The sequence below is a fragment of the Scomber japonicus genome, chromosome 22, assembly GCF_027409825.1.
Source record: "Scomber japonicus isolate fScoJap1 chromosome 22, fScoJap1.pri, whole genome shotgun sequence".
In the NCBI taxonomy this organism is placed as follows: Eukaryota; Metazoa; Chordata; class Actinopteri; order Scombriformes; family Scombridae; genus Scomber; species Scomber japonicus.
Window position 1 is genome coordinate 17,528,071 of NC_070599.1, and position 27,982 is coordinate 17,556,052.

The following is a 27,982-nucleotide window of genomic DNA, read 5'->3' on the forward strand; positions in this document are numbered from 1 at the left end:
GGCAGTGAGGCAGCTCTGTGCGCACTGGAAACCCACGATTCAATTGGTGGAAGCAGAAGGGGAGCCCCGGCCTTTTCCCCTGCAGGAGGAGCAGAGTTGGAGGAAACCGAGAGAGAGAGAGAGAGAGAGGGAGAGAGAGAGAGAGAGAGAGAGGGACGCTGCTGCCAAGACAGAAGCAGCAGCAGCAGCAGCAGCCTGCGCAGTTAATAAAACGGCACAGTCTCCTCTTCTGCGCGGCATGAGGGGTTTCACCTAGACTGCGCACTGACTCTGCAGGGTTCACCGCTGCGGCTGCGTAGTTTGTTAGGCACCAACAAAACAAACAAACACAAGCAAGCTCGTTCCGGACCTGTGCAGGAATTTGACAGCGGAATTCAGTCTAACCGGTGGCTGACCACAGCTCTTACTGTCCCTCCCCTCCGGACAGCCCCGCTCTGTGGCCTTGTAGCAGGACATGGGAAATGTAAACAGAAGTCGGGCTGGATTTTAAACTACGCACACTTCCCACGTCCTCATCCTCCTCCCGCCTCCTCCTCCTCCTCCCGGGCTGTCCGAGATGGAGATGGAGATGGAGAGGGAGAGGGTCGAGCCGGAGCAGGAGGGAGAGGCAGACCCGCCCATGCACAGCGTCCACGGAACCAACCGGATCAGACCGTCCTCATACCGGGCCCTGCGCAGCGCCGTGTCCAGCCTGGCTCGCCTAGATGACTTCAGCTGTGAGAAGATCGGCGCAGGGTTCTTTTCAGAGGTGTTCAAGGTGAGAGGAAGTGTGTTTGTGTGGTCGCAACAGGGTGATGAATGATGGCCTAATCCTAACTATTTAACTTTTACGCAGGCTGCTTGTTGAGGACATGCTCAAGGTTTTAGCTGCATACGCACCAGGTCTCCATGGTTACACAAAGTTATGTTTTTTTAATTTATTTGGTTGATTTTTTTTTTTTTTTTTTTAAAGATGATTTGACTAAGTGTGACTTGCATCAAACTTCCTGTCAGCTCTGAGTGATTTGTTTGACTTCCTGGTAACTCAATTTGACAACATCACAACATCTAAAGAAAGAGGCGGTATCTATGGCAACCAAATCATCACCTAAACCAAACACCAAGAGCAAGAACAAGAAAGAAGAGCTGCATGATGCTGAATAATTACAGGAGGACGTTTTTAGTGATGGTTTGTTTCTTTTTGTTTTTTTGTGGGAGGTGGTGTCATGGTGGAAATTTACACCTCACTGTCCTTGTTTAATCACCCACACGTGTTTGCAGTGACCCGCACGCTGTGTAAGATGGACACTGTGTGTGTGTGTGGGTTTTGGTGTGTAAGCGGATACGGTCAAGACAGGTAGATCTGGCACATGTGTAGGTAACCCAATCTCCCCCCTTCTCTGTTTTCGGACCAGTAGCCTTCATCCTTTTTGGTCACGCTGCAGTTCACTTGCATAGAGACTAATTCCAGGGAACGCCTCATTAGTGGTGGCCACATACAGCCCAGTGTGATGGTGTGAAAGATGGCCAAAGTACAAGGAGCAGCTGGCCAGGGAGAGAAAATTGCATCACCTGTTTGAGATGTGCGGACATGAATTATATGCAAATAAGGAAGTTTGTTTTGATGAACGAGCCACAGAGAACAATTGGATTTCTAGAAGGTCACCAAGCTGAAAGATCTTGATCCTTTCAAGGTTTTAGTAACATTATTGTTTCATGTGTGTGTATTTTAGGACCAATTCCTCTTAACTGGAAACCAGAACAATAGGACAGATTACGAATATGGAGCACGATACCTAGATGTATTTAATGAACGTCTCCTCACACGCTGAATGTGAAAGTCCCCATCCTGCCAAAATGTGTTTCCTTATCTTTACTTCACTTTCATGATTGAGCTTCACTGTGCAGGGTTTGACACTAGAGGGCTGTTTTCACATTTATCTGTTGAAGGAAAGTTTCTCTGTGCTCACCTTTTTTTAAAAATCTGAGTTCAAGGTGCGTGTGCGTGCGGATTTGTGACATCACAACTGGTTTGGAGCCAATCAATCATAGTATAGTTTAGTTTAGTACACGACAGAAACAAGTGTGAGGACACTTGAAGCCTCCAGTGGACATGTGTATATTGAGAACATACTTTTCAGTGAAGTACAGTAGGAGACCTCTTGCGTCCAGCTGTTAAAGTTGTGAAGTGAAACATGTTTACATATTCAGACTCAATGATTTTTTTGATGAAGAAGAAGCAGATGTAATTGAAAGAATTTATAATGTTAAACCTATTTCATTCCAACCAGTAGTCATTTATTTATTCATTCATTCATTTTATTTATTTATTAGGACCCCCGTTGGCTACCACCAAGGTAGCAACTACTCTTCCTTGGGGTCCATGCAAGTAATCATTACATCATAATGCAAAACAATAGCATGATTAAAATCCAAGTCAGTAGGGAACAAAAAGGAAAAATATAATATGAAAAATAGGATGTTGTTCACACATGTAACGATTACATCAGAATGCAAAACATCCCAAAAAAACAAGCAAAGACAAACACAAGGGAATAACAGTGAAACTACTAATAACGATAACAGTAATGCCCAAAAAGTACCCACACTACCTCTAAATGATCAGTAAAAGCAGCGTATGCGGAGGGGATCTCTTTAAATATCAGTCATGCTCTTTGGGCGTTGAATGGCTTGCTCAATAGTGTGACTAAAGACAGGTTTGATGACTGATTAACGGCCTGTTTGAACACTTTGGTTTTGATAAAGATAGATGATTACAAGTTCCTGCTCTGAGGGCTATAACCTTCTAAATCACTTAATAGTATACTGGACCAACTCGTATATTCAGTGGCTTCATAGATGGGGTTTAAAACTTTTCACCTTCTTCTTCTTGGGTTTTGTCTCTTTGTGTTTAACTCACCTAAAAAGACTAAAACTATAGCAAAGAATACAGTGGTGTTTCAACTTTCTCTAATAACAGTGCTTTGCAGACAGCAGCAATGGCATTTTTATATCTGTACAGCTGTTTCTGTAAAATATCAGATATAAGAAACAATTTCAAGATGTAACTTTGGGTTCTGGGAAGCTGTGATTGATGATCGATTTTAATCTTTATTGAATCTGTGGTCACATTCTACACTTCACATATAAATCTCATGTCTAGGAGTGAAAATGAGTTGCCACAGCCACATGTTAGATGTCTGGACTTTTTTCTAATTTGAAGCCATGTATCATTGTGTTATGCAGAGTGGATCTAGATATTTCTCCCTCATATCAGTCATATTTCACACATAGGTGTCAGTCCTTAGCGGCGGGGTTGTGTTTCAGTGTTTAGTTCAACTCAGCAGATAAATGCATCTCATGTTTTTAGGAATCTCACATCCTACAAAAATACAATCTTAAATGATTCAAAATGCTTATTGCTCATTAAATGATGCTTTAAACTTTTACTAATCCTAAAGTTCAGGTATCTGGTCAATGTTCAGTTCTGTTTATTCACCTTTTTTATTTGCTCTAGTGGGCATTGTGGTCGTCTGTCACGTTAAGACAAAGAGGAAGCCTCAATCTTCACTTTTAATTACAGTAACCTGTAAAACAAACAGACTTGAGAGGTCCAGCTGCCTACAGTATATTCAGTATAAGTGAAAGCTTTGCCAAGATCTGCTGAATTGATGTGGTGGTTTTTATTTATTACTCTCCTGCTTCCTCTTTCCAGTCATTTATTTGATCTTTGGGTCTGTACCTGAATATATTATGTGTGCTTAAGGGCGGTGACAACCTCCTGTGTTGGTTCTGGCTTGAAAACTATTATTTTCAGTAGTGACTAATCTGGTGAATGTTTTAGTGACTAACTGATTTTGGGGGAAAGTTTCCAAAGCTGATGTTAAAGTCAAGTATAAGACAGAAAATGAGGAAATCTTCACATTTTAAGAAACCTCAACCACCAAAGTTTAGGCATTGGATTTTGTTGCTGATAACTTTCTGTGGTCAGATTTCAGTTTCAGCTTTATTCTGGGTATCTTTTAAATTACATGTGAGGTAGCCTGAATGTTAACAAGTAAAGTAAAGTAAAGTAAAAACATTTAAGTGACTAACTCGTGTTACAACGTGAAATTTGGCAACATTGTGCGATTCTCACATGAACACAGTGATTCATATTGTAATTAAGGCTATTAGTGGTGCTGCGGTCTGAACACTAAGGAGATATTAAAATTCAAAAGACTTGACAACTTAAAAAAACAAAAACAAAACTTAAGCTCAGTCTCTGTACACTCCAGTCTTAAAAATGTGCCCTTGCCTCTCTAAATAAGACTTCCTTTTCTGTACTAATGTCCTTCTTGATGCTTTGTGCCATTGCCTGTCTTTAAGAAAAAGGAAAAAAAAAAAAAGCCTCTTTAGGCCGCTCAGTCTTGTGAAGCCACTCCCTCAGCGTTGCCCTTTGAATGGCCAATGAGCATGCAAATGTCACAGTGTTTACTGCTGGCTTGTCAAGTTGCCACTTTGGTTTGGATCGACTTGCCCTTTTGATAGCGCCATATAAATGCAAAATTGTTACCACCGCTATCAGTCACATTTGAAAGGTTTGCTGGCATGGCTGACTGGACATGCCTCCTAAATTTCCCTTGGGCTCAATAAAGTTACTATCTGTGTGCTGTCTGTCTGTGTCAGTGTGTACTGGTTCAGTTCAGAGGAAGAAGGCCCAGCTCCTCTTCTGCTCCACTAAGATGTTTTGTTTATTGCAGTCACTAAAATGCATTAAGACCATTTACTGTACACAGACTTTGAAATGGATGCCCTGCACTCGGGCCACAAAAGGCTGTTGCCTCCTGCTAGGAGTGTGGGCTTCAGTCCTCGGAGCTGATCAATGGAGGCTCGCGGCAGGCGGACAGGCAGCTATTCACCTCTACGGAGCACAATTGTGCAATCTGGAAAAAAATAAGGGCAAGAAGGGGGGCGGGGGGGGGGGGGTGGTATAAAGGAAGAGAGCACACGTGTCAAGACAAATCCTCCAGGTGTTTTTTCATCTTCCTTTTTATTATTCTTCAAAGGAAAGTTCTGTGTGTACGTACTACCAGCTTCAGCCTTGTGCAAGACTCCCGCTCCTTTAATATTTTTTTCCCCCTTTCGCCATCAGCCCCAAACTAGACCTGCAAAACCTGAAGGCTCAAAAGCATTAACGCCTACAATCGCAAGCAAATTGCACCATCACTCAACAGTTGTATTATGTATAGTAGGTGATTATTTATTCGGTCTGTTTCTCTGGGCTTCAGGGTTTTATCTCTTAAACAAACAGCTTAAATCAGTGTCTAATTGGATTACTGAACTCTAGCTCATTTTTCCAGCTGTTTCTGCTCTTGTATATTTTCTCATCCGTATGACACCTGCTGTCTAAGAACAAGGAAACGCAGGACAATTCAGGCTTTGTAGTAGATTTGGTTTCTCACTTGGTTTCTCACTTGGCTCTTTCTCCTTTTAATTTACATGAGACATGGAAATCTCCCAACTTTTGTTTTCAAAAACACTTTTCAGGGCTTCCAAGTCTGGCGAAATGTATCTTTTAGGGATTAAAGTAAAAGAAAATAAAGTCTGTTGGCATCAGACTAGTTTTTAAATTTGGGTCGGTATTGACTTTTCAGGAGTAATCAGGTGGAGCTTCACGCCTCGTTCACACCAACATTAGTTCTGCTTGAAAACGTAACCTGACGTCATCCGGCATAGCTCTGTATTTGCCCATCAGATACTGTACATGCAAGCACACATTCCTGGAGGATTACGTGAATGTCATATTTCTGTGGTTTTCCACCTAATTTATAAAATAGTTGCTACCAGAGTTATAAAATACCATCTGTGTGAGTTGGAAACTGATGTGCAGTGTTTTGGTGTGTATAAATGCATAAATCCATTACAACATCTGGACTTCCTGGATGGTATTTCATTATCTCACCTGCACCTTGAAACAACATGCATCCACCAACGTGGCTTATTATGTTACCTTTGGACAGCATTAGGCTAGCAGTTTCCCATTATTTCCAGTCTTTATGCTATGCTATGCTAAGCTAATGAGCTGCAGGCTGTAGAGAGTTTAATGTATTGAATTTATATGTGTGTGTGTGTGTGTGTGTGTATAATTTTAAATGAGACTGCAGATTAGCTTTAGACGAACTCTGGCACAACACATGAATGAATAAATGTAGTTTCATTGACCTGTTTTCTTAATGCTCCATCCTGCACACACAACATTTTGTGACATTCAGTTTTTAGAGAGAAAAAAGCTGAATCCGTCAGTTTAGTGTTTCTCAACATAAAACCATACATGGCACAAGTCGAGAGGGTTTGATTGACTTTTCATAATTGTTCTGAAAACTGGGAGAAATTCACACACAATTCCATGAGTCACATAACAAGAATTTCTCCATAACAAAACCAGTCATCACAGCGATTATGCTGCAAGCTGTGATTAGCCCGATAAGAGTCAAGCGATACAGGTGTGTGTGTGTGTGTGTGTGTGTGGTTCTTTTTTCACACTCACACATGAAATATGATAAGTTAAAGAGAGTAATTGGATAAAAAAGGCATTTAAATTAGACAAGCGTCTCGGAGGGACAAATACTGTCAACATGACTGATGAGTGTGAGTGTGTGTGTGTGTGTGTGCGTCAGCTGCCTGTGACACAGCGTTAATTCGAAGGAAATGGGTTGCCAAACACTGCTGTGGTGCCACTGCTTGTGTGTACAGTGTGTGTGTACAGTGTGTGTGTGTGTACTCGTGTATCTATTTGTTGTCACAACGAAGACTGCAAAAAAAAAACATTGTGTATCAGCTTTCAGTGAAATTGTATTGTGATTATATTTTTGTTACAAAAATCTCCTGTCCAAAGCAATGAGACCCCCCACATTGCATGAGGTGATTCTCTACTAAACACTTCCTGGTAGTTGTACCTCCTCCAAAGAAGGAAAATCACTTCTTCGTTGAACTGATCAGACATGATGTCCACACTAAGTTCATAACCTCGTGATCAGGGTGCCATAAGTACATATTGCTTCATTTTAAACAGTCACAAGCCAGTATGGTGGGAAACAGTTGGTTTAAATAATGTTTTCAGGATGAAATGCCGGCGATCTGCTGCTGATGAGGATTAGTAGTTTCATTTGCGTAATTGCACATTGAAAGCTTTTTCGGTTTTCGACAGTTGATCAGATAAAGAGAGCCAAGACGTCACCTTGGGCGCTGTGTAATTGTTGTTGTTGTTATGTCATCTTAACGTTTAGATTTACTGTAGTAATTGTTATACTGTTAGAGCATGAAGGATCTTTCAGATGCAAACACAATCTTTAGTCACATCTTATCATGTTCACTTCAGCCATGATGCTCTCTGAAACTGTGCAGGTTGGTTAACTGCTGGCGGCCGGGACTCTCCCATCAGGACGTGTTGAGATGTGATCAGCTCTCTGTAAATCCTGGCTTCTGGAACAATTTCAGCTCCGGAGAGATAAAACGACAACAACAACAACAAAAGGAACTTCTTTTCTTTAGGCGACGCACATACACACAAACCACCATCCGTCATCGGTTGTCTCCTGTGTGCTTGTGATCAGTTTCAGTGTTCAGGATTGCGAGGCTCTGTGTGCGTCTGTGTGTCAGTGTTGGTATTGGATGGTGGTGTTGGTATGGGAGAGCCAGTGCAGACTTGAACATCAATGGCTTAGTGTAGCACTTTTCCCTCATTATCCCTCTCCTCCCTCGCTCCAGTCGGGGCCTGCTCCGCCGCCACTCGTAACAAAAGTATTTAGCTTTGTTTATGTTCTGCACTGCCACACAAATATGAGAGTGCTGAGCATGATATGTGCCTGTCACTGTGTTTTATTACTTAGACTATGTCAACTGGACGGGGGTTTAAAATAGAGAAGTGTTGGGCCAGTGTTGCACAACTATCTGTTTTCATATCTCTTGCACCCCTCTTTTCCTTCTCTATCATGGTTACCATGTTTTGATGTCAAGAGTCTCTGTGTGTGTGTGTGTGTGTGTGTGTTTATATCAATGCACAATGAGTATTTCCTCCGTTGACATTTTGGCCTGTGCGGTAGTCTTGAGCTTAACCTCGAGGAAGGCCGCTCCCCTCCGAGAAAGTAAACAAATGCATTGCATTGTTTGTGTGTGTTTTGCCAGTGTTACAGATATTGTGAAAGTTTTTTTTTTTGTTTTTTTTTGGGAAGTAAAACTCATTTGTTTTCAATATCATCCACAAAACTTCTGTTTTTGAATCTGTTATCTTTTTTAGTTGTGCAAAGCCACACCAGGGTTTGTTTACAACCACATTTAGTGATATCTGACTCTTCTCTTAAGTGGATAATTTGCTGTGAGAGCCGCAAATTAAATTCTATTCAACTTCAAATCAGAAGTGACATTTTTAAAGGTTCAGCAGAAACATCTTTCAAAAAAAAATGGTTTACTCATAATAACTGCAAACTGGACAAAAATGCAGAAAACACTGTCAACATTTTTTATTGGAACTGCTTTCTATTGAAAACAGGCTTCATCTGTCTAAAGTGTACAGAAATATTAGACTGTCTCAGATGAAGAGAACAAAGGGACTCTGATGTGATGTTACATTTTCAAAAGGTTTGGGGACTTGCAAGAGAAAGGGTTTTTTTGGTTTGTTTTTTTTTTTAAACAAAAGGCAAAAATCTAAACAGCCGAGGCAAATATATCCTGACTTTCATCCCGCAATATAAGCAAAGCACCCAAAACAGTGGCTCTTACATTTCCCATAATGCAACTCAACACAGTCATTTATTAGATCTTCCCTTGCCTGGTAAATCCCCCTCTTTCAAACTCTGAGTTGTAACACAGGTTTTCTCCTACAGTAGATATTTGAGGTCTTCCAGCCCAACTTCAGATTCCCAGATGACATAATCTGACTTTAGAAACCCCCTCCTGAGCCACCAATGACACTCACACTCTCCATGATGAGTAACGCTGAACTTAGTGAGTAAAATCAGGGGAATGCCCTTTTAAACCTAAACTGTCTGCATGATTAGACACAACAACATGTTTGATTGTGATTTGACTGAAATGCAAACACTCCACTTACTTTCATTCTCCCTCATCTACCCCCCTCACCACCCCCCCCCCTCAAATGTAACACTCTATCTGTGATCAACAGGTCATTGATAATAAACACGTAGACGTCAGGGACTGGTTCAAGTTGGTGTGTATAGACAGGGAACAGGGAGGAGTAGTGGTGGGCTCAGTGTTTCTGTTGTATAATAAATTGAGTGGCAGTTACCTGTACTGTGCATCCCCTGGATGAGGTTGTGTTTCTGAACCCAGCTCGACCACACAGAGAGGGACCTCCCCCCCGCTCGCTCACTGACGGACCCAGCTTGGCCGGGTGCCTTGTTTCAGTCACAATCTCACACACTTTTTGAGCCCCTTCATGCAATAACTGAGAGCTGAGCCTCTGGCAGCGGCGTAACCTTTTTAAGTTGTTTTATAGGAGAAGTCATTTTCTCGATTCTCTGACTCACTTGCTGTCCCATTACTCGGTTGAGCCTTAATGATTCTGCCTTACAGTGATGGCTCTTAATGCAGATTCAAATTGTGCTTTAATATCATTGCAAACTGCTGCATTATATGCATATTTAATGATGATGATACTTTTATTTTGTGCCTGGCTACAGACTAGTAAAACTGTAAAATATCGTCTCCTTACATTTGATCTTTTTCAGGGCTAAAACAACTAGATTTTGAAGTAGTGTTGTTATATGTCCAGATATTAACCCTACAGTTTATTTGGAGATCACTGTGTTTGTTTAAATGTTGATTTTTAGATTCATGAAAATGAACATTCAGCTGGAGAAATGATAACATTGGTCCCTGCCGATGGGAAGTTGTGAATAAACCATGAAATCCACGAGGGAAAACGAGGTCTTTAGAGCTGGCCCAGTGTCCGGGGGCAAAGTCATTCTGCTGAGTGTAGTGGTGTGGTCACACTCAGCCACACTCCATCTCTGCAGCACTGCAAACATGTGATTTGTTCTGCAGAATTTATTCGTTTTTCTTTTTCTTTTTTTGGTTCAAGGTCAGAATTGCCAGTACACGACCAAAGTATGTGGACACCCAAACATTGCACTCATATGTGATGGCTGAAAATCTCACTCCAAAACTATGCAGCTGGAACAAGCCTCCGCTGTTTCTTGGAAGACTTTACACAAGATTTCTGAAGCTGGCCGTGGGGCTCACATGCAGTCACAAGAGCATTAGTGAGGTTAGCCAGCGATGTTGGGTGATAAGGCCTGACTCTCAGTGAGCCTTCCAATTCACCCCAAAGGTGTTGGATGGGTTTGCAGACTGGGCTCTGTGTAGACTAGTCAAGCTCTCAGGGGGGGAAAACAGGAAATAGCTTCACCACAAAACACACTTTTGGCTTAAATATCATTTGTAGTATTCAGACTTCTCTTCAGTAGAGCAAAAAAGCCAAAGCACAAGAAAAAGCCCCTGAGCAAAAGTATTGTCCACATGCTTTTCAGCACGCAATACAGACAAAAAATAGACAGACTAAACCTTTACAAGAGCACGACCAGGGATAGCATTGAGGACATCAAGGTCATGTCCTCAGTATTGTGTCAGGATTTTTTTTTTTTCTGCAACATCCTGAGTTTGTTCCACATAGTGATTTTTTTAAGATGTTTTTTATTAAGCCCGGTTCACATATTTGAGGTCAGCAACATGCATAAAAATACAAGATTTAGCAATAAAATTCATGGCAATGTGGGAAAGGCTTTGAAATGGTGTTTAGGTAATTGTGTAGGGAGAAAGATTTCAGCAGAGGGACTTCAGACTGTTGACCTTGAGTATTTCTAAAATCCTGGCTGCAACCCTCTTATACAAAAACAAAGTGAAATTTATTCAAACTGAAACAAGTTTTCCTACAGTTTCCAAACACTGGCTCAGCTCTGCTATCACAGTCTTCATATTTTTACCTCAAATGCCTTAAAATCACAGATCGTTTTAAGGTCTATTTCATCTTTCCTGTCCTTGTGTGCATCCTCCATCCGCAGTCTCTGACACATCCTCCTCTCAGCCTGGCCGTGCATCAGTCTGCCTCAGTGGGCCGCAGGCTAATGACAGACATCGCTGCACATGTTGGCTGCGCAGCAAGCGAGGGAGCAACGCTTGTGACCTTTCCTATGCTGACAGCAGCACTTTACAAGGCCGAGTATGTTTCGAAGGAGAGCTTTAGGGAGTGTCTGGGCACGTGCATGTGAGCAGAGGCCTCTCATTTGTGTGTGTTTGCTCTGCTGCATCGTGTGGTGTTCTTTCTGTAGGCGTGCACATCGGCATTCCAGTGGCAAGTCCATGGAGATGACCGGTAAAGTGTTTGGCATAAAATATGTGAGACACACACACACACACACACACACACACACAACTTCTTGTGTCTCTGCAGAGTTGAGCTCATGAAAAGCAGACTATGACAAGCACACACCTGAGAGAAACTCAAGCATCACGGTGAGTCAGACGGCAATAATGTCTGTTTGGAGGCTAAAAATGGCCAAGACAAAAACAGTCGGGTCAAGCAGCGTTCAGTAGTCCCAGCCACTGGGAGCTGCTGCATCAGCAGTTGGCTCACGTCTGCACTGTAACCTGCCTATATGAGTTAGTGTGTATGTTTGGCTGGCTCGTACAGTTTGCAGGTTGGCAGACAACCATGTAAGCATTTCTTTGAGTAAGTGAGAAGGCAGATGTGCGCTGGGAAAAGGCGTGATGTAAACCCACAGTCACGCAGAGTCCCACACAGTCCTGCTCGCAAGATAAATTGTCGCTAATGGAAGAAGAAGAAGAAGAAGGAGGCGGCAGAGAACAGAAACCTTCTTATCGGCTGCAGAGCTCTACTCTAAATCTACCAGCCTACACAGCCTCGTCCTCTAAGTGTTGTGTATATATTATAAAGAGAAGCTAAGATTAGTCCTGCACTCCTTCAACAACCCCCCATCCCCCACCCCCCACTGTGCATTAAACATTTCTGCTCCAACTTCTTCTTTAGCAAGAGGAAGTAGCTACTGTACAAGATTGTCCGTTTGTTATTTACATGCGGTTATCCATGCATGTGTGCAGCACTCAGCACTCAGACACAGACTAAAATCCTCAAGTGGATCTGTGAGAGAGGATTTGGTGCAGCAGACATTGACTTTCATTACTAGCTGTTTTAAGATGAAGAGATCAACCGTGTGTGTGTGTGTGTGTGTGTGTGTGTGTGGTCTGAGTAGTCCTCATGTTGTGGCGACTCATCATTTTTATGGGGACAAAAAGCAAGTCCCCTTACTGGAAGTAATTAATTTTAGGGTGAAGACTTGGTTTAAGGTCAGTTTAGGGTCATGATTTGAAGTTGAGATACGTCTCCAGGAAATGAATGGAAGTCAATGGTGACTGTGTGTGTGGTCTGTCATAGGCTACTTTTGGGGACAAATTTTTAGACTTGGGACCAGTTTATTGGAGAGGACTTGTGCAGTTGGGGACAAAAGTTGTGTCCCCCAATTTGTAATAAGCTGAATTTTGGGTCCGTGGTTAAGGTTTGGCAAGTCGTGAGTGGTTAGAATTAGTCTCCGGGAAATGAATCAAAGTCTATAATGTCCCCAAAAGTGACTGTGTGTGTGGGGGTGTGTGTGTATATTTATAGCATTACTCGCTGCACTCTCGTCTGGTCTCTAATAGGCTTTGTGGGTTTTTCCATCACCACTCTGATCCCGAGCCCAGTCCCTGATCCAGGCCAGTGTCACACAGACTTCAGCTCAACACTTCTCACTCCAGACTTGGTCCACTTGTTGCTACTAGATGACCTCTCACACACACACACTCTCTTTCTCTACCTCCCCTCCCCTCACCCTGTCTTTCATTACACACTCACGTCACTAATGAATACACAACTGAAAGCTTCTCGTGCCAGTTAGACTTTATTATTAGCTCAAAAGAAATATAGATGGCATTCGGGATCAGGAGGCGGGGGGGGGGGCTGCGACCTGCTATTGCGAAAATCTTTTAAGTAGGTGAAGGTATTGTTTTGAAGTCATTTGATACTAATGCTAATACAGATACCGGAATAATACTTTACTACTTTGGCTTCTTTTATTAAACTAAAAAAAAAAAGTCTTGTAGAGCGTATTTGTTAAATGATGCCAAAACAAAAGGAGCTTTGCAAGAACTTTAGCTTGAATAAGTGTATAATTGGCAAAATTATGGTTTTAATTAAGGAATCAAAAAATCAGCTAAGAAGATTTAAACTCTGACCAAACATTTGATGATTTTTTTTTTTTTTTCAAACGTTTACTTAATCAAGATAATTGACCTGGAACCTGCTATCATACTTGTATGGTGGTCATGTGATTTCTCTTTGTTTTGTATAAATTTAGTATTTGAAGTACTTTTTTGATTTAGAGCACATTTCTCTTGATGTTTGTGCATTCACGTTTATATGTATTTTGACCTTAGGGGCCACCGTACACTTGCTTTGATTGACAGGTCTTTTTAATACATAGATGAACATGTGACAACGGATACATTTTTGTTTATGGTCAACATCTTATATTATAAATATGGCTTCATACAGGGTTAAAATGCTTTCACATAAGACCTTTTTATATTGTAAATGTCCCCACTGTGGTTCTAATAAAGGAATATCTTACTACTTATACATACTGAATCATAGATATCCACCAATGCAGAAAAGCATAAAATCTACATAAAATGCACTAAACAGTCATATTTTTCTATTTTCTATCTTCTCTCTCACTGTCGCGCTAACACTGCAGACTCCACACATACTAGACTTTCTCACTTTAGTCACACTAACACAAGAACAACAGACACAGACCAACGCAGACAGACTCAGAAACACCTCTGACTTCTCTCTGTGAGCGTTTGGCACTCGTCTGCTGCTCGTATGTACTTCTTTGGCAGTCAAACTACTTTCCCAAGCAAATACGCGCTAACATGTAGCCTGCATGTCGCGTCACCATGGTTACCATACCAGACTTGAGCCAGTGCCATAGCAGCAGCAGCAGGTTGGGGCAGAGAAGCAGCCAAAATAAATGGAGTAACGCAACTGACCTGTTAATGTTTTATGGGCTAGTCTCCATAACATTTGAGTGTTAATATTTCTCTGTTCTGCAGGCTGGTTTTAACGTATATGTGTAACCTATGTATTCATGTGTGCTGTGAGATGTTTTCAAGAAGATTTCACAGCAACTGTCATGAGTCTGTTAGTGCAGAAATAAAAAAAATAAAAAAAGCCAAGGAAATTTTGCAACACAGTACAGAAACTGGCCTGTTGATCTGCAGTTTTGAAATACTTTCAGCATGAATTCTTTGTCAGTGGATCAAAATAAAGCTGTTTTTTTTTGTTTGGTTTTTTTTTTGTGATCCAGGTGCAGCATCGTGTGTCGGGCCAGGTCATGGCTCTGAAGATGAACATCCTGGCCAGTAACAGAGCCAACATGCTCAGGGAGGTCCAGCTCATGAACCGACTATCGCACCCTAACATACTCAGGTACCTGAAACACTGAAACATGCTATCCTTGTTTATTTGTTCTCTCTAACATATTACACTCAAGTACAATTCCTATTCTGCATTAACTTCCTTCAAACTCTTCTGATGGAGTATGTAGAAACTGTTCTCCTCTTATTGATAAAATGATGTTTGTCTGCTCTGCCTCCAGGTTTATAGGAGTGTGTGTCCATGAGGGGCAGCTCCACGCTCTCACAGAGGTAAGACGCTAATTAACCCAGTGCTGAGTAGACTTGAGTATCACTTTATTCACTGATGAGAAATTGGTGTTTACACTTTACCTATTAAAGTATTTTATAGCAAGTAAACCATGATTTATAATTGTATTGAGTGGCAGAAATTGTTGGATAATTAGATGGAAAAAATGTAATTCGAACACTTAACATCCTCTCAACCAATCCTTATTTCAATTAAAATTGGCTTTGAATGGGTAAATAACAATGTAGATTCCCCAATTTTGCACTGAAAACCAAAAGCTGAAGGATTTGAGCCCCATTTTCTTCAAGTTGTTGAAAATAGTATAGCTATTATAGCAAACAAGCAAGCAAACAAAAAGAAAAATAATCATTAAAAATGGAAACTCATTGAAAATAGGAACTCAGGAAGCGCTATTCTAACGCTCAATGCAGAGATGTTGATCATTTATACCAATAACACGCCTCCCTAAACGAGCTTTACATGAAGCACAGAACAGTAAGAGCAGCTGTCACTGGCCGGCTAGTGAGGCCCGAGTGGACTCAATTACACAGACTGAGGGCAGGCGGTTCATGACATTTCACCTGCTTCTTATGTGTGATGGGTTGACCTGACGTTGCCACGGTAACCCAGCAGCTCAATAGTGAAAAGACAAGGGGATAATGGGGATTTGGTGACGCCTGACTCTTCTGGTCAGCATATTACATACACATAGTGTGTGTGTGTGTGTGTGTGTGTGTGTGTGTGTGTGTGTGTGTGTTAAGCAAAGTAATCAAGTGATGGATGGCATGGTTTGGAGGTTTATCTTATGGACAGAGATTTGTTGCTCACTCCATTTGTAATAGCCAGAAGACTAAATTCTTCACATGCTTTGATTTATTAATATGGGCAACAGAAATCATCATGAGTATGATTCAGATAAAAATGCAATAAAGAAAATGAATAAATACTTAATTATTTCTCTGCCTTACTCCCAGTTTCCCAAACCAATATTGGTAACGGCCTTCATATCAACAAGCAAGCAATTTCAAATGTGATCCCTTCATTGTGAATTACTAATTAACATGTTGTTGTTATTGTTCTCAGTTCATCAACGGTGGTAACTTGGAGCAGTTGTTGGGCAGCGACATGTACTTGTCGTGGAGCCTGCGTCTCAGCCTGGCTCTAAACATCGCCCAAGGGCTGAAGTACCTGCACAGCAAGGGCATCTTCCACAGGGACCTCACCTCCAAGGTGACGACACAAACACACACGCTCCAGTGCCCACGTACAGTACATTGCATAAGCACAGATTGCTCTCCATGGGGACTCTGCTCCTAAGGCAGCCATACATAAGTATTACATGCACTGACGCACACTGAACTACACACGCTTAACATATGGATTTTCCACAGGGGCTCACACAGTTGAAACATGAGGAGCTCATAGCGGCTTACACTTGATGAGGTTGTGCTTTAATGTAGATTTTGGAAACAGTAAAGGGCTTTGTGTGCAGATTTAGAGACTTTTGCAGGAGCGTCACAAAGCTTTCAGCTCCATCTGGTGACATCACGGAGGTCCAGCGGAGAAATTGGCTTCGTACCCACTAAGCAACAAATGGATGTGTTGGAAATATTGTGCTGTGGATGTTGGCAATTGAGTATCTAAATGCACAGTAGGCTACTAAAACTGGAAAATCTAAAACAGCTTGCAGCTAAATTGACCTGATGCAGCAGCAGTGGGCTTTTGACCTGCTTATTTAACTCCAGTAGGTCAGCAGCAGCAGGCAGGAGGTGACATTAATGTTAATATGCTAAAAAATTGCAATAAATTACACATTTGCTCTAGTTGAGTTGCTGGCTCACATGTAAACATAAAAGGAAAGAGGAGAAAGCCACACTCATAACTAAAGCATTTTTAAATTTTAACCCTCACATACTGTTCAGGGTCAAATTTGACCCATTTTTATAGTAAATACACACACATCTTACTTTTAGCCACTTGAAATTGAATGACTTCTCCTTAAAACATTGAAGTGCAGCTGATATATATTATCATGTTTTCAATTGAAAAAAACCCTCATGTTATTTATTTGAATAAAAGCCGAGAAAGAACAAATGAAATGTGACGAATAACTTAACTCTGCCCTAAAACCTCAACAAAACAGGACAGTCCTGTCTTTACATGGTGGCAGCCAGATGTGCTGGACCAGCAGCACAGTAGCTCAAAGAAAGAACATGGTCATAAGGCTTAATTAACTATTATTATTATAATTATAACATTAAAATGATGACAAAGTATTTTAGATTATTGGTGTGGCTCAATATCGATACTGGGTGTCACCATTCTTAGTGAACTGATTTATAATTATATATTTAAGCTCCAAACTCATTCAGAGTAACAAATGATAATTATTAGATGAACGTCTTCTCCGCCTCGAGAGAAAAGCTGTGAATGACTCATACATTAGATCAGGACTGCTCGAGAGTCTCTAAAGAAATTCAACAGAAATACGACGAGTGACGAAATGTGGAAAGTTGTCCAGTTGGAGTAAAAAATTAAAAAGAAGAAAACCGTCTCGATGCAGATTGCACCTCAATTAAGCAACAAAAGGAAATGATGACATGCTGGAAACTGTTGGCCACTAACAAATCACACTTGACATTTCAGGAGAAACTTTAGTCAGTTGCTAAAAGGTTGACACTGTGTGGAAAAACACCACAGACACTAACTAATTATCATCCACAATTTACAGCTTCTGTTGATAAGAGTGGAAGGCTTACCCAAAAAGTCCTTTATAAGAAAATGAGAAGCTCTGCTCAATAAAATCTATAAAATCAGTGTTGAAATGTACACAGAAGGAAGGCTGACACACACTGGTCACACACTTACTGTAACAGCCCAAACTGATTATATATATGTATGTGTGTGTGACCTCTGACCCTCATACAGAACTGCCTGGTGCGCTGGGAAGGCCGCGTGTGCTCGGCCGTGGTGGGAGACTTTGGCTTGGCGGAGAAGATCCCAGATTACAGGTCAGTCCATAACAGCCCATTCATCAAAACTTCTATCAACACTCTCTGATTAGATAAGTTGCGCTCAATAAATTACATTCCTCCGTTCCCTCGTTCTCGTTTTTAATCCTCCATGCCATAAAAAGTGTTGGGAACATGTCTCCCACAGCTTCTCTTTCCTCTTGGATGACACACTATCACACACGCTAAAAGAGACACATTACTCACACCAAAGCTCAGTCAGGTTTTTCCAAAGTATGCAAGCACATGTTGCTTCCCTTCCAAATGTTGTTGTAAAAAAAAAAAAAAAAAATCCCTCCCCTCCCCTTTTCCACCACCGCTCGCTCTCTGTGGAACTATATTTATATTTTTTTGAGCGTTGTTTCAAGGGGGAAGAGGTTTGGGAAGGCAGAGATGGTGTCAGTATTTAATCAGAGCAGCCATGACGCACGACCTCTGTTGCTGTCATCTCGTTGTGTCTTTGGGTTTCTTCTTCTTCTGTGTTTGCAGCTGTGTGTTTTATTATGCAGTGACATTAATGTGGCGTATTTTACGACTATAAATGACCGGCCATCCTCTGAAGTGTTTTTTTTTTTTTTCTCTCCAGCTGGTTCTCCAGTGACATCATGTCTCCCACAATGTTTGATGCTCAAATTCTTCACAGAGCTAAAAGTTTTAATACTACAATGGGGGGACATACTCAGTGTGGCCAAGGAGGAACTTTTTATTACTGAAGACTTTTTACCGTCTGTATCAGACTGAAAAAGAAACATTTGAAAAATGTGAAGTAGGAAAGAAATAGGCATCCAATATTGGGAGGTACAAGGTTGTTTCTGGATGGGCTGAAAACCTGACAGCATAAAAAAACTCACTTTTCCAGCTTTAGGAATTTGTGGGATTAGTGAAAGGATTATATAATGCTCCTCTACGGGTTGAATAAATGCTCACTATCAAAGTCTAAAATGTTTCATTGAAACGAAAGAAAAGGAAAAGTCTGTAAAACATATTTTATACATTTATCTAACTTTAAATGCAAAAATCTAAATCTGCAAAGTAACCATTAATTATATATGTTGGATGAATACGGTAAAGGATTAGTGAGCCTTTTTGGGAAATATCCTTATGACTTACATGTGATGATGATATTATCATATCTACGCGTTAAATATGAAGCTTAAGCTAGAAGAGCGATTAGCCTATCTTCACATAAAGACTGAAAGAGGGGGCTTAATGATTACATAACTCACTCTAAAACCACAAACTATTCATTCACATTTCTGTTTTTGTACTAATTAAATAAACAACATATATTCATTAGTGAAATTAAGTTAGTTTCTGAACTTTTGACAGCACTAGTTCCAGTGTAGGGTTGAACTTCTCATATCTAATCATCACTTCATATTTCACAAAATGCTGAACTGTTCCTTAAACCTGCATAAACAGATTTTTTGGGACAATTGTATTTTATCTATTTATTTGTATTTTTACTATTTATTTATTTAGTAGGGACTACGGATGCAAATTGGCAGCTTTGCTATAATCCGGCATGTTTACAGAGATATTTAAATATTGATGTTCATTAATATGCACCCTATCCAAAAATAAAGCATTTATTATTGATTTAGGATGGCATAAAGTTGTGCATACACATTGACATATCATCAGCTTTTTAGGTTAATATGCGCTATGTGTTAGCATAAAGTTGCTTATTGACACATCCAACAGCTACGGAGCAACATTATAATTGTTTTGGAGTTGTGTTTCTTACTCTAACCTAATAAATATCAGTCCAATATTAACTCTCTTTTTAGTTCTGTTTTTGCTGTCTACCATCTCCTGAGGGAAATATCCAACTCTAGCTGCTGAATGCTCCACTGTATTCAGCATCTGGTTGCTAACTCTCTGTTTGCAGCTGGGTGCTAAAGTTAGGTAGTGTACAGTGGATACTTGGAGCTTTTTCTCTGAAAACAGCTGTCTGCTCTGGCCAAAAATAACATTACGAGAGCTGTCAGAGTGAACCAAAACAGTAACTTAGTAGCCAGACAGCAAAACAAGGAGCTAAAACTTGCTATAAAGTTCTGTCAAGCTGAGAGGAGCTGCGGAGTCGGGTGGTAATTTCTCTGTACATCATTGTTATAAAAAATATAAATCACAGCTGCTTTAATCCCTCCAAATATTTTAAATATTCCAGTAAAATACCACATGGTCAAATTGCAATTAAGTAAATGACGTGCATAAATCTACTTTGTTTTTTTCCCCTGTCATTCCCAGTTTATCATGACCCTACGTCTCCTCGATGCCCATAAAAGTCCATGACTCAAATCAGACAGTTTCCCTCCTTTATGAATGTTGTTGCTCCATAAACGGCTGAACAGTCAGGCGGCTGATTGCTAACAATGTCGAGCATCAGCTGAATTGTTGGGAGTGGGATGCCAAAGCTGACCTCAAAGAAACAGAGAGAGAGGCAGCAGCCAGTATATCAGAGGCCACTGCTCACACTTATCTCACACACACACACAGACACACACACACACACACACACACGCTCACTCTCACTCTCACTCTCACTCACTCGTGTCCCATTTCTTTAGGTCGTCATCCTCCCCTCCTCTCTCCTCTCTCTGTCTGCAATCATTTAGTAAACACACAACTCTGGCTTGAGACAAGACAGCTGCCAATGTAACCTGGCCTGCCCTTTACTGTGTGTGTGTTTGCTCTGTTTGTGCCCAGCCACCTTTTTTACGTTTACACAAGTGTGCGTCATTGTCTGGGGGGGAAATGTTTATGTCATGATTTTCATGCTTTTAACTAAAATTGGTTTGGAAAAACTTCTAAATTTGGGGTTTTTGAAACTTGTCGGGACCCATTAGACGAGCTGAAATCAAGCTAAATATTATACACATGCAACATTTCCATCTGACTAAGAGTGTGCATGTGTCTGTCATTGTGTATTTTTGCATACCTATCAACCACCAAGCCTCTGTTTGCTCCGGCCTCTGTCTCAATAGCAGCTGCTAAATTGTGTTTCCGTCACTTTTCAAGGGCATATTTGCTTTTTTATTTAACTCAAACACTGTTGTATCCTGTAGCAGAGCATTGACTGAGAATGGACCATGTTGACAACCCTCTAACGAATGTGTGCGTGTTTGTGTTGGAGTGCTACCACTGTGCTTGTGGCATGGAGGAAGGGAGCAAAGGATGGATGGAGGGAGAGGAGATGAAGGGGGTTTAGGAAAAGCACTCCAAATAAGGTCAAACTATTCCAGTCCTCCTCCTTTTGCACTCTGTGCCGTACTGGATCTCTCCTGCCCTTCGTTATAACCAGTCACTCTTGTCGTTTTACTCTCTCATTATTCCTCTGGTGTTTTTAATTTAACTCTTACTCGTCATTTATTGAATTTTAATTGTAGCTCTTTTTCCCTCTGTTGCCTTCTGAGTCACATTTCTGTCGGTTCACTTCTCCAAATGGTGTTTACATTGGGAGCCGTGACCGTCTCGGCTCCTCGTCTCTCCCTCTGCCATCACTTCCCTGCCTGTATTTTCTGCAGTATCATAGCCCACAGTAGCAGATGGAAATAGCACAGAGAGGAAGTATCTGCCAGCGGGGTGTGTGTGTGTGTGTATGTGTGTGTCTGTGTGTTTGTGTGTGCACGCAGGCATGTGTGCAAGCACGTTGCACTTGCACATTCTTTTTTCCTTCCTTTTTATTCAGCTAAAATTGCACAACAATATCTCCACATAACTGAAAAACACTGTGCGCACTTCCTCCGTATCTAAGAAAACACAAACACACACACACACACACACACCGGTACGTTGCACCCCATAAAACCCTCTTGATTGGGTTTTGCGTTAACCAAATGGAGCGTAATGTGTGCTTGCTTGTTTATCTGTCGTCATTGTGTGTCTCCTACAAGTCGCACGGTGCCTGAATGGAAAATAAAGGAAAATATTTTTTTTATTGTTTCTCAAGCATCAGTGACGGGACTTTGCACTGTTAGGTTTTAAAACAAACATCCTTATCCTGATGTACATACAGTGTTAGTCACACCTTCCCATTCATAGGAAGGTTTGCCAGAATAAATCTTTTGTTTCACCTGATGAAATGAAATCATTTGTTTTTAGTAATCAAAAGATGTTTTTTAATGTGGCTCACTAAGAATTTAAAATGAAGTTTAAAGGAGAAATATGTAACGCTGATGGCAAGTATTGAGTACTGCAGTCCAAATTCAAAATATTGGAGGGAGGTGTCTCCCCCCTCGTCCCCTCCTCCCCAGACTCTGCAGACTCCAGGCTCACGCTGGTTTTTAGGTCAGGTTGAATCTATCTCAGTTGATCCAGTTTGTTTGCTTGCCTCCATGGCTGCAGCACACTGTGTTTGCGTGCCATTGTTTCATATCTGGTAACCTGGGGCGTTTGAAATGGGCGTCAATCTGACCTCAGAAATACGTCAAATCACTACAATCTCGTACACGGTGACGTAATGTGTTAAATTTTGAGCCAGCACCCCGATCAGGTTGAATGGGCCGAATCACACAGCCCATAACGAAAACAGATGTCCTGTACCGGGATGGAAATTTTGAAGAACTTATTGGCTGTAATATTATAGCCGGAGAACACAGTATTTCATTTTAGCATGTTCACTTAATCTCTGATAATATATTGTAGTTATTTTACAAGCTAGTACAGTAAATATATTTTATATTAGTTCTTTAGGTTGTAATAAACTGGCTTCATACTAACTAATTAACCTTAGTAAACGCATCCTGGAACAACCTGACAAACACAATATTGATTTAGTTTTATACTCTGATGCTGCAGATATAGAGCAATATTAGCATTCGTTCTGAGTCATGTTTGCAGCAACTAGACAACCACAAGTTCAATATTCCTTTTCCTTTTTCATTGGGCTCTTTTGCTGCTAAATGTGACTTTGTTCACCAACGAGTTGCTAACTCAGTCTGTGGTTTGGTGGAGGGCAGTGGTCGGTGGGTTTTTACAGCTTTTTATCTGAATTCAGCTGCCTGCTGTGGCCGGAAACGAGGTTAATCAAAACAGAGTTTGTGGGGCAGAAAACAAAACGGTGATCCAAAAATGGGTGAAATCGCTCCACTAGGTGCAAAAGAGTGACTGTTAATTAAAACGATTGATTAGATCAACTTTCAAGTTCCTGAAGAATTATTTGTTGTGATTAGATACATTTTAAAGTGCTCTCTTTTCAACCCTATGTATCCTTTTTTATCTTTGATTTATGTTTATATTTTTAATATTTATATTCCTCTTATGTGTCTTGGTACAGCATACTGAATCTCATTATACATGTACAGGGACAACAGAGGGATTCGTTAAAGAAACATGCCTCTTATCCTTCGCCGTTATATTCTTTTAGACTTACTGAATTATTAAGATGTCCTTTTTTAAACTCTGATGTTGTGAAATGGATTTGGAAGGTTTTGCTTTCACTAGAGCCTCTAAGTGTTTTAACATGAAAGTCCTTTTGTGTTTCTTTTCCCCTCTGTCCTTCTGTCTCCTCCCTGCAGTGAGGAAGAAGACCAGGAGCCTCTGGCTGTTGTCGGCTCCCCCTACTGGATGGCTCCGGAGGTGCTCAGAGGGGAGGTGTATAATGAGAAGGTAACGACAGATCGCTGTCTTCATTAGCACTCAGCTGCAGGTTGTTGCAAGAGTTCAAGGTCCACAGTGGATGTGATGCAAGCTGGTCACATAAACCTAGGAACCACGCACGAAAGTAAAGCCATAAATATATAACAATTCAGTTATTATGTCAAAGGCAAACATTTAGTTATGTAAGAGGTGTTCTTGGCCTCTGTGGCTGGTAATTTCTGTATAGCTTAGTGGAAATCATGATTGCCTGTTCAGGTTACTTACAAGAAACTACAAATTAATTTAAACCATATCCGCAGCATATTTTCCTCTTTTAGTCTAAAAATTATAAATTCACATAAGTTATATAATCAGATTTTCAGACCTTTATGTCTACAACAAGATTCATGAATAACTGATGAAGCATATGAAACAAGCGTAGAAATCAATGTAAAAATCGTTAGGCGATGGTGCCTTTTTCAAGGTTTAGAAAGTCTGAACTAAAAAACTTTGTACTTATATATTTTAACAATCCCACTTTTTGTCATCTCCACACAAAACATTTGAGGATTCAGAAGTCATTTCATAAAACATTAATTGTAATTTTATACCATTTCTGTAAGGTAAAAGCAACTAATCACACACACCGGTAGACAGTAATTGGTCTCTTCCTGTTTTATTTGATGTGGTCTGTATCTGTGCATGTATCTCTCGTCGACTGACTCGTCTTCCTCTCTGCAGGTGGATGTGTTTGCGTATGGGATCATCCTGTGTGAGATTATTGCGAGGATACAGGCCGACCCTGACATCCTGCCACGCACTGAGGTAGCTGATGACAGCTTTTTCACCAAAGCGCATTAACCATTTCCCTGATCCTTCTCGTCACGTTCTCATCATATCATGTACATCTCATTTCATAAAGTTCATGATTATATAAGTGGTTGGCATGTGCACAGAAAACTTTTTTGATAAAGCCATTACTGATATGCAGGTCTTGTAGGACAGTCTGTTTTACTGCATCAAGTCTGAAGTAAAAACAATTTCGACATGAGTGTTGTGCAAGCAGAGATGTTGAGATGACAACAGCACTTTAATATCAGAGATGAGTTTGAAGGGTATGTGTGAGAGATAAGTCTGAAGAGTATGTGGATATCACATTTTGAGATCTGTCTTGTAATCACAATTTTGAATAAACGGGAAGATGACTTTCCTGTCATGACAGAATATTACACATTACAAAATGTAAGCGCTAAACGGCTCAAAATAACCAACGTACAGCACCTAACTGACGGCTCTCTGTGCATGATGTGAATCTCCTGCTCACAGCGGAGACAATGACAATTCACCATGTTTTCCATTCCTATGCTGTATACAGTATGCTATGCAGGTATTAAGTGTGTGAAAAACAGTCACTATGCATGATGAAAATACTTGACATTTAGAACAAATATGTGATCAAAGTGCTGCTCACAGCTGCAGAAACTTGAAGATATTTGTAGATGGTGGAGAAATGTTCCAAAAACATTTTTGAAATTATTTTTAAAATTAAAAATGGCACCCTCCCTAACACCTACTACCACCACCAGCTTGGAGGCGGGACTCGCTTTGCCAGGGGCAAAGACATTTTTAAAATTAAAAATGTTTTTGCAAATTTAATTGGTAATGGCGACTACATTTTTGCAGTTTAATTGACATCTGTAGGTTGCACATATTGCACAATTTCCTGTTGGCACAAACAGTAAATTAATTTATTTTATACTCCCTGTAATTTATACTTAGTTACACTTTAGTGTGCTGTTAGTATTGTGTATAATATGGCTTTGGGTAACTGAAGCCTAAACTTGAAAGCTTTTTGAAGAAATCACAAGTGCATGTCTCCCCCTTGTGGCTATTTCATAGTACAGCAGTTGAAGCCTGTCAATAAAACCTCACCTAAGTATTAAATGGAGGATGATATATATTGCAATTTCAAGGGCCTTTAAAAAAAAAAAAAAAAAAAAAAAAACCTAAATAATAAGAATAATCTACTTGTGATTGTGATTTTTTTTTTTTTTTTTTTTGCGCAGGATTTTGGTCTGGATGTGGAGGCCTTTCAGCAGATGGTTGAAGACTGTCCTCCTGACTTCCTGAAACTGGCGATCACCTGCTGTAATGTAAGAAACACTCGTCCCAGACAACACACACTCACACACTCATCGTCGTCTTTGTTTATTCTACCGTTCATGAACATGGAAGGCCAAATTAATGTCTAGATTGAAGAAAAGCAAAATCTAGCACTGCAGTTATCTTTGACCTGTTTTCTCCGTCATGCTTGTGTTCTGTTAGTCTCAAAGTTTGCTGTTTGTTTCTCCTCCCGTCAGATGAATGCAAAGCTCCGTCCATCCTTTTCCCAAATTGTGTTGGAGCTGGAGAGGAGGCAGGCGGAGAGGAAACAGAAGGACGAACCAGCAGTGAAAGGTGAGTCTTCAAACGATTTGTTGGCACTGAAACATTTGATTCTGCAGATTAATACTAAGTACAATTCATTCTGGATTTATTTTTTCCTTTTTTTTTAAAGCTGTTTCTCCATCGGTTGGCCCTCTGCGACGGAGATCTCTCTGCCTCCCATCAGATCCCCGTCTCTCCCGCAGCAAATCTGACATGCTCCACCCCCAGGACTTGTCCCCCATTCCTTTGGCACCTCCTGCTCGGGTTAACCCTTTCTCTCTGAGGGAGGACCTCAAAGGTGGCAAGATCAAGCTGTTTGACACTCCCAGCAAGTCAGTCATCTCCCTGACCTTCACCCTGCCCCCTCCGCCAGACTCCTGTGATGAGTCCTCTGGGTCTGAGGCTGACGGTAGCGTCCTGCTAAGGAGGCACAGACGCTGCCACTCACTGCCCTGTACGCCTCCTCCTCACCTCACATCAGCACCAAACACTGTCCTCACTGAGGAGGAGTCCCAGTCTGAGATAGACACTGTAGACTGTGAACTAAATGTAATGAGTGAGGAAGAGAGACTGCTAGGAGAAGAGAAGCAGACTGGGGAGGAGAGTGAGACTAACCTGGCAGGTGATTCAGGTCTTCCGCTGTCTCTTGAACCGCTGTCGTTGGACCAAGAGAAAGAAGGGGAGGAGGAGCCCATGGACTGCACCAGCTCCCCGGACTCACAAGACAGCACATCATCTCCTTACTCCAAACTCTCCTCTCCTCCATCCCACTCCTCGACTCCCCTCCAGCCCTCCACTCCTCCCTTCTCAAACGGCTGGGGGTCAGCCATCTCCAACGGGCCCCCGTGCCTGCCTCCTCTTTCTAATTTGGACAACAACAACGTGGTCGTGAACCGACCGCAGGGTTGGAGCGACAGCACCACCAACACTGGCGCCACAACCAACAACAACGGCTTTCACTCCCCTGCCAGCGACCCCGCCGGTTCCTCCCCGTTTGGCTCGGGCAGCGGTCACTCTCTGGACCAGGAGGAGGTGATCTCCTGTCCCGGCTGCTGCCTGTCTGGCCTTCGCTTCCCCTCAGTGTGTCTCAGAGCTCCACCACGCAGAAACCCCTACAAGAACCTGAACGGGGATCACGCAGCCTCTCATGGGCTGCTTTGCCCAGGACCCAAGGGGCTGCCACCCTCCCCAACACCTACTACCACCACCACCAGCTTGGAGCCGGGACTCGCCTTGCCAGGGGCAAAGACATAATAAACCCGGCTTTCTCAACACCAAATACACACAGAAAAGACACTGGGTTTAAAGCTCTGCACCAAAACCTCTTCCCTGGAAATTAAGTTCTTAAAATTTGCACAGATTTGAACGCAGCAATACCCTGCTTATTTTTCCAGACATGCTTTTTGGTGCAGAAGAGGGTCTGATTGAGAGTCCAGTTTACCTAGAATACACTCCTTGACTGATGAAAGCTTTGGGGACTGACTCTGTTTTTAAGAAGCTGGTATATTTTGCTGGAGACTTGTTGTGTGTTGTGTCGCCCTCTGCTGGGCCGAGGGCGACACAGCTTCAGATGTCAGACGTGCCTGCGTAGATCTGACTGACGATTGGCCGCTCTCCAGAACTGTTCAGCATGTAAACACATACACACACACAGTTTGGGGCCGGGTCGGTTAGATCCTGTATATCCGCAGATGTAAAATTTCATTTGAGTCATGATGATGGTGATGCTGAAATGAGGAATGTTAAGCTTAGTATTATAACTGTTGCAATTATTATTTTTGATGTTTGGTGCTGTTTTGAATGAACAGGCAGATTTGCTTTAATGTCTTTAATTATCAAGAGGTGTATGATGCACTCTTTGTGTGTGTGTGTGTGAGTGTGACATGAAAATGTGTGAGCATGTTTATAAAGAGCTGGAGGATTCAGTGTGAGAGGTGTGTGTGTATATATATGTGTGTGTGTGTGTGTGTGAGTGTGAGAGAGAGAGTGAGTAAGGGAAGATAAGAGTGTGTGATGTACACCGTTATTTTGACTATTTTTGTTGCTGTATGATCTATCGGCCCTTTCTGGTTGCCTGGTTAAGCACTTCATCTGTATTACTGTTGTTAATAAGGAAACTATTGATATCATTATTTCTTTTGGGAATGAATGGTCAAAGACCTGCTTAAGAGATGTACAGATTCTTATTATTTAAAGATGGCATTGAATAAAAAGAGAGAACGCA

The 27,982-nt window shown here is 41.3% G+C and overlaps 1 protein-coding gene across 1 annotated transcript; it reads left to right on the forward strand.

The window, feature by feature from the left end:
• The first annotated feature begins 130 nt into the window (after positions 1-130).
• On the forward strand, positions 131-27,982 carry tesk1b (testis associated actin remodelling kinase 1b). The gene is made up of 11 exons (XM_053343282.1): positions 131-757; positions 14,403-14,524; positions 14,694-14,742; positions 15,824-15,970; positions 17,669-17,751; positions 23,271-23,361; positions 24,073-24,156; positions 25,398-25,484; positions 25,692-25,788; positions 25,889-27,700; positions 27,732-27,982. The coding sequence occupies exons 1-10, from the start codon at positions 557-559 to the stop codon at positions 27,010-27,012; spliced, it is 2,085 nt and encodes a 694-aa protein (XP_053199257.1). The 5' UTR covers positions 131-556; the 3' UTR covers positions 27,013-27,700; positions 27,732-27,982.

What these genes read in the sequence shown, in the direction of transcription:
- tesk1b (XM_053343282.1), top strand. Translation starts at nt 557, where the DNA reads ATGGAGATGGAGATGGAGAGGGAGAGGGTCGAGCCGGAGCAGGAGGGA. An exon ending in ACAGGGACCTCACCTCCAAG is followed by an intron (nt 15,971 to 17,668) that starts GTGACGACACAA and finishes ACCCTCATACAG; the next exon opens with AACTGCCTGGTGCGCTGGGA. An exon ending in TGGCGATCACCTGCTGTAAT is followed by an intron (nt 25,485 to 25,691) that starts GTAAGAAACACT and finishes TCCTCCCGTCAG; the next exon opens with ATGAATGCAAAGCTCCGTCC.